At 45.5% G+C, this 11,396-nt stretch overlaps 1 protein-coding gene across 1 annotated transcript; it reads right to left on the reverse strand.

Annotated features, from left to right (window-relative positions):
- Positions 1-470: 470 nt before the first annotated feature.
- LOC136964936 (voltage-dependent calcium channel gamma-1 subunit-like) lies at positions 471-10,826 on the reverse strand. The gene is made up of 4 exons (XM_067258913.1): positions 10,299-10,826; positions 5,064-5,138; positions 2,590-2,730; positions 471-1,955 (listed from the first exon to the last, which is right to left on the reverse strand). The coding sequence occupies exons 1-4, from the start codon at positions 10,531-10,533 to the stop codon at positions 1,723-1,725; spliced, it is 684 nt and encodes a 227-aa protein (XP_067115014.1). The 5' UTR covers positions 10,534-10,826; the 3' UTR covers positions 471-1,722.
- Between the last annotated feature and the right edge of the window lie 570 nt (positions 10,827-11,396).

Consider the following 11,396-nt stretch of genomic DNA (forward strand, 5'->3'; position numbering starts at 1 on the left):
AAATGCACCTATAAAGGGAGAAGAGACTGAAATGATCTTGCATAAAACACGTCAACAATGTTTGTAAAGACAGAATTCGTACTCCGGATGCTCTTTCATCAGCCCAAGTCACCCATACAAACATAAGTCATGTGTTCACCCTCAGTACAGACTGGTTGTGTAGACTTCATGCTGTCATTCTTGCTTATGGACATGGCTGGTTCTGGCAGGCACTCAAAGCCCCAGCGACAGTAACCATGTACCAGAGCCAAAAGAATATTCCATAAATGATTCAACCCATTGTACGCTTTCATGCTACACCTGGGAGATGAGCGTTTTTACATGGTTATGCTTCATCAGTCTTCGTTCAGTCATTCCCCTAGACTCCTCTGTTGTGTCCCTCTCTTGTAACTGGGCACGGAAAAGTATTTTCCAGAATGTTGGAAGCTAAATCAGGGGAGAAAAGTAGCTTTGCTAACACTCCGTGTAAGTACGTGTTGTGAATTAGAAACAGTTTATTCAGCGTGTACGCACACATATCTTGGAAAACATAACTGGGACATGTATGATGACAAAATGCCTGGCAAATTCTGGTCTATGAACATAGATGATGAAACAAGTTCAAGACTGCAAGTCTCCTGTGGCGGATGTATCACATTGACAAAACTGTTTTATTCACCTCATCAGTTCCATTTCAAATCATATGAGGAAAGAGGCATAAGAAACTTGCAAGGTTAATTTTAAATGTAAGCAATGTACATTTCAGTATATCAAAAGATTCCTAGACTAATAATTATACTAAGAAATACAAAAAAGTTGTAGATTATAACATATAAATGTACCCAAAGGGTAATTACATCCATTTTCCATGTTGTATATCCATAGGCACCTAGTTAGAATGGTATATGGTATCAAACATTCAGCCTTTATTGACATCCAGTGTATGTAATCTGAGGTGATACAATCTTGAAAAGACGAGGATTTTAAAGTTATCCATACTGTAGACGTAACAACCTCATACATTTTATCACAGTAAGAATTTTGAAAAAAAATTATTGCAGTGGGTTATTTCAGGTTCTGAAAGCTCTACTGTTAAATTGCAGGCACACACTTTCCAACACTGAAAGGTTCTTGAGTGTCTGAAACATTGAAACAAAATTAGTCATCTAAGCGATGGACTTTCAGTACTTCTTTGGTTACCCCATAAGACATGAAGCTACCAAAATTCTAAGAAATTCTTTGAACCGTGTTGTGTGTGTGCACCTGCTAGAACTGAACCCTTTCCAGCATGGCAACTCTGACACTCAATGGTTTAGACAGAAGGAGTATTTAACATTCTGGATAGGCTTTGGGGGGCACACACCATACAAACAAGCCTGCACTGTCTTATCTCCTTCCAGACAGCCCATTGGTTGGGGTGGACATCTCATTTTGACACCCAAGCATGGTCGTACTCAAAGTAAAGACAGAGTCCACCTAGGAGTGGTCAGTTGAAAATGTTGATTATAAATTTACAGAACACTGAAGTTCTTTTTAAATCAAACTTCAGTCAATCGCTACATATAAGTTCCTTACATTAAATCTCATAAAGAAAAATTGTGAGCAGGTGTTTGTACATGATAACATTCGGGTGGTGCTCCTCAACCTTAAGAGCTCTCCAACTCATTTGCCTAACTGTTGTGGATGTGACTTCATAAAATCTCGACGTTCACGTCGCTCCTCCCTTGCGTCCTTCCTCTTCCGTCACTCTACCTGTTCGGGTTCGGCGTCCATGCAGGTCTCCCAGGGGTTCTGAGGCATGTGGGGCATCGAGAGGAGGAGAAGGGCGATGCCGGTGAGGAAGAGGAGGACGAAGCCAGCGCAGGCACACGCGAAGGACCAGGCGTAGGAGTAGTCGATCCAGATGGTGTCCTCGCTCTCGATCATGCGCTTCACGGACTGACGCATCACCTCCACCGAGATGATGGAGCAGAGGCCTGGGATTGGGTAAAAGAAGAGGTGAGGAGTCTTCCATACCGATTCTAGATCAGCAGGCGCAGGGTTGAGCATAGTCAGGTGGCTGAGCGGTGAGGGAGTCGGACTAGTAATCCGAAGGTTGCCAGTTCGATTCCCAGTCATGCCAACTGACGTTGTGTCCTTGGGCAAGGCACTTCACCCTACTTGCCTCGGGGGAATGTCCCTGTACTTACTGTAAGTCGCTCTGGATAAGAGCGTCTGCTAAATGACTAAATGTAAATGTACCCCAGCCAAATGTATGGTTGACCACAACGGACAACCCTTTGAATCATATACATTACATTTACATTTAGCAGACGCTCTTATCCAGAGCGACTTACAGTAAGTACAGGGACATTCCCCCCGAAGCAAGTAGGGTGAAGTGCCTTGCCCAAGGACACAACGTCATTTTGCATGGCCGGGAATCGAACTGGCAACCTTCAGATTACTAGCCCGACTCCCTCACCACTCAGCCATCTGACTCCCTCACCACTCAGCCATCTGATATAGAAGCGTCGTTTTACACAGTGAACGAGCCCAAAATCATTCCAACTGCCGCCCGTGTGCAGCGCTCTCAGACAGTTCTACGTCTTGGTTATTCAGTCGTAGGCCTACCTGCAAAAGCAAAGAACATCCCAGCAGGCTTGAGGAGGTAGTCTCGCCCTTTGCCCACGAACGACCCCACCACACACAACGTCCCCAAGATCATGAAGGCCAGGCTGAAGATAGAAATTGCGGCTGCTGAGATGTTGTACTCTGGAAGGAGGCCAAATAATACATTTTGCTATTAATAATATGATACATGTGAATAATACATGTTTCAATTATATAAATGAAGATTATTGTAAACGTTTCAAACAGTGGCGCAATCACTGGAAAATAACCTTTTCCCTAACAGCATGACTCTGTAATTGATTTTCGGCAGTTATACTGTAAGGTTGTGGTGCTTGTTTGACTGAACTAGAGCCCAGCAAGGCTCTGCTGGAATAAAGAGTGAACACTAACTATGACTTTACAAAGTTATTAAATCTGAATCAAACGTGGAGTCTGGGAACGCCTGTTTGGATGTGGTGTGGTGACTGTTGTTCATTATTTTTCTGCACATGTTATCAACAAACAGCCTAGTGGACAGCTTTAAACAGATGATTGTGTTACGTACGTGAGACTTGCATCATTCTGTCTCAAAATCAATTATGTTGCATTACGTTCCTGCACAGAGACTAATTGGGCTTCTGAATGCATGCAGATTTTTCAATTAATCTTTAAGTTCTGCCCAGGAAAATACATTGATTGGGCATAATTGAAATGTCACATGGTGAAACAGATTTTGGCATATAGTTATTTGGGGAGTCATCTCTATATGTTATCGAAGCTAGGCTAACAATTAATATGGATATTGAAAAATAAATTGCTCTTGGTCATATCTGAATTTAGTTCGTAACCTCTTTGGCAGGAACCACTTCAGTTACAAATTAAAGATCAATCAAATTACGTAACACATTTCTACAATAAGTTTACCGATACAGGAACTCAATGGTAGAAAGCATGTTCTTTTTATTCCAAGCCGCTTGGCCAGCCATAACTGCTGAAGTCACTGCAGGGATCTTTAGCTAGGCCTTTAATCTACTGCGTGCTCGCTTAGAAAGCATGCCCAGGGGGAGAGCCCCTCCTCAGGGTCGAGCCTTCAGTGGGATGGGCCCAAGCTGGAGCTCACTCCCTTTGAGCTCCGATTCCAACCTTCTAGTCCAGTTCTCTTGTCCTCATGAAACAGCCCATAGGAAGGAACTCGAGCGAACTGTCTCCATGGCTTTACATTTCATATAACATCAGATTGAAATATCTCTTTCACGCTCGATTGCATCTTTAGTTATTGAGTTCCTCAAGTGAGGTTCTAAATGTGTTTGCTTTGGTAGATTTGCTTGGATAGATGTCCCTATGGCCAGATCCATGAACTCTATACGATCATGTCATGATATATTGAGCAGTTGAAGATCACTGGGGGGGTAAAGAATGGGTCAGTGCTGAATTGCAGTTAAGGGCTATGCCTCTAGGGTTAACCATTAGCATTGCAATGGCAGAACACGTGTGTGTGTGTGTGTGTGTTTAGGTTGTATGTGCGTGTTGTGGGATGGGTAAAATGTGCCTGTATGGGGGTTGATGTGTGTGTGGATGATGCGTCTGTGTGGATGATGTCCAAGATGGAGCTGATGTCCACAGCACAGCACATACAGTAACTCTCTGTGTGTGCGTCGCACGATGTGTTATGATGCAGAAGGAACCATGTGCATCCGGGCTCGAGTCCGCTCCCCTTTCCCACCGCGATAACAGATTCAGACAGTTCTCCGCGTGTACTCGGCACCCCGGCGCACTCCACATGGGAGGGTGCTGTCTTCATATGATACAAAACATGCTTAGAGTGGGCTGGACATGCACACGGTTGTAGCTGTGTCTCTGGGGTTGGGGTGGGAGGCAGTGACCGACGTTAGCGCTGTCGCCCCGAGTTCAGTCAGTGTTGCTCGCTGAAGCAGAAAGCCAGTCTCTCTCCCTCCCTCTCTCTCTCTCTCTCTCTCTCTCTCTCTCTCTCTCTCTCTCTCTCTCTCTCTCTCTCTCTCTCTCGCCTTATAATCAGAAGAAAATACGTTTTTGAAGCCTACTGGTTTAGTAGACTGAAGTTGTGTGAGCCCGAAGGATAGTATCGAGTAGATCTTAATCTTCTCCCCATTTCCACAGGTGCTACCTCTGAGGTACACTCTACCTGGCTTTCAGAGTGGTTTGTACTGTCTGTTTCCCACATAATTTAGCAGTTAGTTTGTCCCTGTGTCGTTCTACATTCGAATACAAATATTTTAAGTTCAGTATGCTTATTGTTTTATAGATTTTTCCTGTAAAAAATGTTCATGTCCGGAGGAGGGGATCCCTCAGTGAAATCTTCCTCCTACGGTTTACTTAGTTTTTCCTTGTCCTCTTTGAGGGTTTAGGTTGGTTAGTTGCAGAACTGTGGGCATCTGTGAAGCTCTTATGACACTTCTTGTAAGAAAAGGCTATCAAGCAACATTTGATTTGATTTGACAAAGCACAATCAAACCTACCTTTCTGGGTTTTGACTTCGAAAATCTCAGCCTCTTCTCCTGGGGTGAAATGTTTGAAGTATGTACAGTTCTCCACTGGAAACAAAAGAAAACTGTATCAGAGACTGAAACTGAAGTCTCAACGTATCAAATTATATGTCTACAATTCATTTAACAAATCATTTAATTGCATCCAATGAACATCACAAAACATTTTTATACAATGCAGTACCATACTTTAATGTATTAACACTCTACCTTCTAAACTCTACATCTACACAACCTAGTCGTAAAAAACCTGTAAACAAATTGCCTTTGTTCTAACAACTCCACATAACTTTGGAACAACCTCTGGTCCATCTTTGAGCAAAGTCTATTTTACAGTTAGGGGTCGTCTTCTACTCCTGACGCAACTACTCAAAACGTTCAGCGGATGCCACCAGTTTGATGTTTCATCAAACTGTTTGCACTGAGGTTGCGTAAGACACTCTGTCTTCTGTTTGATTGACAGCTTGTCTGCTGCTGTTCCAGCACTTTAATGCTAATAGCACATATCCCATTCACTCAGTTTGACCCTCACAAGGTGCTAACCCTTAGGGATCAGTGCTAAGCACTAGCAAAAGCTGACCCACTGAATGTGATCTCGGGGATACAGGTCGCACAGGGAGTATCACATTACCCTTTGATGCTGAGCCAGATTTCAAAACAAGTGTTTGAATGGATACAAGACCAAGGTAAGAAGAGGGCTAGTTTCCCTTTCTGATATTTGGTGGCCAAGCTGAATATGAGATTGCTTATCAGTAGGGGATGACTTGACAGATGTATGATTCAAGTCCTTCTAATTCTTGTGTATCTAATCGTCATTCCCTACCACTGGTGCCAGGGGAATGATAATGGCAGGTTTTCATGTGGAATTAACTATGGGAGCTAAGTAGAGTAAATGATCTAGTCAGCTTTAGCGCTAAAGCTTTGAGATAAATCGCACTTGATTGGTACAGTAAGTCATGAAGGTATGCTAAAGGGTTGCCAGGTTTGAGGGATAGCCCCCCTCTCCAACCCATTGTGATCCTAAAATAATTCTGAATGTGTCTGATTGAGATGGTTCAGTAAACAATTGTTGTTTATTTCAGTCTATGTCTAAGTTGTGAGTACCGTATTAAAACAATGTTCATCTAAGCAAATAAAAACACTGGAAATACCAGTGATGTATTTTTTTTCTTCCATATGAGTAACTTTGGAAAATATCTAGACCCATGCTGACAGGATGTTTTTGTCAATTAGGACATACTGGCCATCAAGGGGAAATACTGATGTGGTTACTAAGCAACAGGCCTATCTGCTTTTTTGTATTGGAAGACGGGCATGGCCATGGGAGAGATCCTAGCTATGCTCCTGTCACAAACATACACTTCTAGGTTTGGTTTGATGGGATATTGAAAAAAAAGAAAGAGTGAAAGAGAATGGGAGATTGTGTGCGTGTGAGACGGAGACAGAGAAATGCCGAGAGAGAGAGAGAGAGGAAGACAGGAGGCATGACATATTTCAAAGGGCGTGATGATATCCTCGATGGCTTTGTGTCACTGTGTTATTTTCCAGCCCTCTTGCCGAGAAAAAAGACGCAGTCCGACGTGAACGCCTCGTTAGACGGGCGTCTGCCACACCGCTTCTCGGTGGCGCTGGTCATGGGGCAGGAAACAGAGTGTGTTTCATGGCTCTCGCATTAGAGAGCCGGCGCCGCATACCTCAACAGTGGCCTCTCAGACCCGTCTCTCGGATCTATCATCACCCCCCCTCACTCATTCGTTAATGGAGACCCCGTAGTCCAGGAATTAGGCCAATTATGCAGTGCCACAGCTTGCCTTTTTATGGTTTAATTAGCGTCCCCACACCTCCCCCCCCCCCTCACCCCATCCACCCACTGTCGGAAATACAACACCCACAGTCATACCTTCACACTCGGCCGTCTTTGGATTGCACATCTGGCTAATGGCCATCGTCACCTGGTGAGATTCGGCTTTCGTCGGTGCTCTCGCAGGATGCAGTGAGCGCCTGCAACCGTCACGTGGCTTGCTGGACGTTCGCTCATACATTTGTCAGCTTGGCTATTAACGCCCTCTTTGTTTCTCCAACAGAGGGGGTCTGGATGAGCAACAGGCCTCCAAGCCGGAGTTTTCATTCAATCTACTTAATTTGGCCTCGTCTGTCAGTGTGGTCACAGCTGAAGAAGATCCAACAGACTATATCCGGTTGCACCAGTGAAGGTGCGTACGACTGGAATGACTTTATTACACTTCAAAGTCCTTGTGAATTGAGTAGGCAGTATCACGCAAAGACAGAGGATACAAGTTCAATACAACTCACAATGTCAAATGCCTCTCTGCCTGTAAAAAGTCTAAATTAAGCAAGCAGCACATGGTCATGAGGCGATTCATGATGCAATATCTTCCTGTGTCTTTATGGAAAGTTAGGTAGGGAGACCACACAATACTGAGATATAATTGGTTCTTCCATGGCTGCAGCCTAGCCCAAGAGTGGCATCTTCCTAAAGCACCAACAGGGCAGATTCCAGGGCTTTTCCTTGCCCAGTCCACCATGTACTGTATGTTACCCAGTCCCTGGGGGAGCCTAAATGATTAAGGGCCCAGTGAGCAGGCATGGGGCGTGGATTTAGGGGCTCCCTTGGGGGCGGGGGTTGTCGAGTCCCCGAGGGAATGGGGATGACTATGCCTGGCTTGTGCAGGTGGCCCTGTCAATCAAAAAGTGCTCGGGAACTTGTGCAAACACTTGACTCCCCATCAGCTCCGAGATCAGGACAGCTGGGTATTTGCGATGCCTATATTTATCCCCCTGCGGTGACGAGTCTGTGGCGACGCCACGCTCGACAGAAAGAGCCCTTGTGTCTTTGTTTCTGCAACACTGGCAGATCAGGTAATTGTATCACTGGCCTGCAGTCATCCACAAACAGACAGTGGACGTTTAAACGATAAGTGACATTAAAGAGCTTTGATGACCTGGTGTAATCTCTGGCTGAAGGCACATGGTCACCAAAGATCTGAAACCATACAGAACACAATGCCATGGGGTCAAAATACTGATTCACTTCTGCACTTCAGTCTTCTGTGGAACCTCTTCCAATCTCCATAATTGGATCGTTCCAAACACAAGGCACATGCTCCAAATAATATGTCCGCGACAGTCAGTCTGTTTATGGAGATTACACAGTAATGAGTTGCCGTTTTATCGGAGATGGCAAGTGCTAAAGGCTGAACGGATACATGTCACGCACTGCATGAGATAGCTGTTGGCTTTTCTGTCATTTAGAAGGGTCGCAAAAAATATATATTGTTCATTAGCAAATACAGAGAAGGGGTGAAAATGCATCTCCTAGCAACTGAAGAAAGGATCTACATGAGTTATTTACAACTTGGCATCAATGTTATGTCCGTGTTATTACTTAATATTGTGTCAGCATTGCTTGTCGTTAGGAACCAAGTAACTGATGTTATTTTGTATAAGTTTACTACTTTACTGCATTTTTTATGCGTATTTCTAATAATTTTACTATATCTTAATTGTTATTTAAGAGAGTTATCAGCCTGTAAGAGGGGTACGCCAAAGGCACCTGAACAAATGCTGAGAGCACAACAATCCATATTTTCAACCCTGTGTTTCTCCTGTTTAGACCAGGCCTATGAAACCCATTCCTCTTCCATCCATCTAACTCCACAAACTGAGTTTGGGGATAACATTCCACCCATGATATTCAGTCCTCCGAACCCCTGCGCTCTGAGTTTGGGCGGGCCCAACCTGTTTCTGTCAATTCAGCACATGTCAAAGATGCTTTGAAAATGGATGTCAGTGAGGTATTTCCATCTGTCTGTGGTCTCTGTCTGATGCCTGGGACTACCACCAGTCTCTAATCCCTGATCTACTATGCTGGCAGGCTGGGTGGCTGGCTGGCTGGGTGGGTAGTCCACATTTGTTGAGTTGAGGAAGTCCTCTGTTGATTGACACTGAAGGAAATAACTCATCTTCACCTGCCAGTCGAGTAGAATCCAGCCATATGTGTCTGTGTGTGTGTGTGTGTGTGTGTTCTCAAGCCCAAAAAGGAACATTGCAAAAGGACCATCATCTTTCTAACATACTTTAAACAAATCCTTATGGCTGGCATTGTCTATTTCTTAGTCGTCTAATGTGGACTGACAATTGTACAGCTTCTCCGTTTTGTTCTTCGAGTCATTGATTAAGCAAAGCATTTGTTTCCTTTCAAAGGTCGGCGTTCTCCTATTATTCTAGTAAAGGTCAATGTTCAGCGCTCATTAAATAGTTTATTTTAAGGCCTTCGGAGCCTCTGCATAAATCCATGTTTGGTTAGGCTCTGGGAAGATCAGAGGTTTAACTAGATTTAGTTGCTAAGCTAAAAAAAACATCTTAGTATGGGGTGTCAACTCTCCTTATAATTGGTAACTGCAGCCTTTGAGTGAGTATTAAACAGACAATAAAAGTCAAGACCATACAGGTCTGGTTCAGGGTTAGGGTTAGAGAACCTAGCACGATTCAAGTACCATACGCTTTCTCGTTCAGGCCATCGTGTTTGGTCCACTAGGTTGTAAAAACGGTATTTTGATTGACTCATTTGCTAACAATGGACTGACAGGAGGCCCTCTGCATTGTGATGAGTGTCGTGAGCTACAGGGGGCACTCGCTGGTCGCATTGCACACATGACAGAAGCACGGTGGCAGTAGCAAACCATTAGCAAAGCATGTGGACCCTCCCAGTCTTACATGGTAGACCGCCGACCTTGCTTTCACAACACTGAACTAAGTTTACAACGTTGACAGATGTATACTCATAAAAGCTGTTCGATTCAGTCCTGCTCCTAATCTATTTGGCTCTCTGAGAATTGTAAAGGCAACATTAACGACCAGTTATTGAACATGAAGGATTTTATTGCTGTGTAAAATCGAGAAATACTCGACATACAGAGTATATACTCGACATACACAGTACACTATACGAATACTGTGACGGTTTTTACTGATAACCAACATCACATGGACTCCTATGGACACATTGATCAACTGTTGCTTTCTAGTTGGTGAACCTACCCAGCACAGCCTCAGACATGGAGGAGTTTTAGCATTGGCACACAGAGCCAGGAGGAAACGAGACATACAGCTTGATACAATGGACGGGGACGGCCTAGGGTACCTAGGCTGGCCTAGGGTACCTAGGCCGTCATGACCAGGTCTTACCTCCAGGAAGACTGATCGGCCCGCAGCCCTTCCCCTTGTAGTTCTCCTCGCTCATGTAGATGAGCTTCTTACAAAGCCTCCACAGGCCAAAGTGGGCCGCCTCGCAGGTGGTGTTGACGCGCTCCACTTTGGGACTCAGCACCGCCCAGTGGTCCGTCACCACCGCCGTGAACATGGACGCCATCCCCACCACCAGCACAAAGATGGCGATCTTCACCTTTGTGCGCTTGAGCATGACGGCGACGGGTGGGAAAGAAAACGTGGATCTGAAGGGTTTCCTTCCTTTTGGAGGGGGAAAACAAAACGAATCGGAAAGCGCCCGAGGTCCCTTTGCTTTGCGCGCACGCCAAAAAAACGGTTGACGAAAGGGGATGGGGGGGGTTTCCTGGCGGTGTTTACGGTCTTCTCACAGACAAAAATCCCCAAACAGTGGTCTTCTCTGTCTCCACCTCAGCCTGCTCTCTCTCCTGTGTCTCTCGGATGGAACTGTGCCTCTGGTTTCAGGAGAAGGAAGGAGGCCAGTCGTCTGTGCCCTAGTTTTAACTCCCCTCTCTTCACCGACTGCATGGTGGTTGCGCCAGGGGGGGCCGGGGGGGGGGGGGGGAGTAGGGGGGGATTGCTGCTTCAGACCTACAGCTGTTGAGGTACATCAGGAAAAGTTGATGACCCAACCAACTGCCATGGTTGGGCGTGTGGATTGGAGTGAAGGAGGGGGGCGGGGGTTAGGGTGGAGCACGGCAGTTTGTTGCTATTAATGTGGCATGTGACTCAAGTCTTCAGACTGTCCGCTGATCAGGTTACATCTGTGTGGGCGGAGTGGGCAAGGGGGGGGGGACGACGACAAGGGTGGCTCCCTCAAACGGCAGGTCACGACACGAAAAAGTCCGACCCCGATTTCCGCGCGCCTGTTTTCTCAGCGTCCGTGCGACGGGAAGCGGGCTCCGGCTCGGCTCTCAAGGTGCATCGGTCACACTGAACGCCAGAGGAGTTTCCCCCCTTTTGCTTCTCCTCTCCCCCGCCCAGCCATCTTCCAACTGCACGGTGTGGATTTGAATCTGTAAACTATTTATAAGGAGAAATGTGTGTATAAACAGCAGC

Source organism: Osmerus mordax, chromosome 21 (genome assembly GCF_038355195.1).
Source record: "Osmerus mordax isolate fOsmMor3 chromosome 21, fOsmMor3.pri, whole genome shotgun sequence".
NCBI lineage: Eukaryota > Metazoa > Chordata > Actinopteri > Osmeriformes > Osmeridae > Osmerus > Osmerus mordax.

What these genes read in the sequence shown, in the direction of transcription:
- LOC136964936 (XM_067258913.1), bottom strand. Translation starts at nt 10,533, where the DNA reads ATGCTCAAGCGCACAAAGGTGAAGATCGCCATCTTTGTGCTGGTGGTG. An exon ending in GCCGATCAGTCTTCCTGGAG is followed by an intron (nt 5,139 to 10,298) that starts GTAAGACCTGGT and finishes TTTTGTTTCCAG; the next exon opens with TGGAGAACTGTACATACTTC. An exon ending in GATGTTCTTTGCTTTTGCAG is followed by an intron (nt 1,956 to 2,589) that starts GTAGGCCTACGA and finishes ACCCAATCCCAG; the next exon opens with GCCTCTGCTCCATCATCTCG.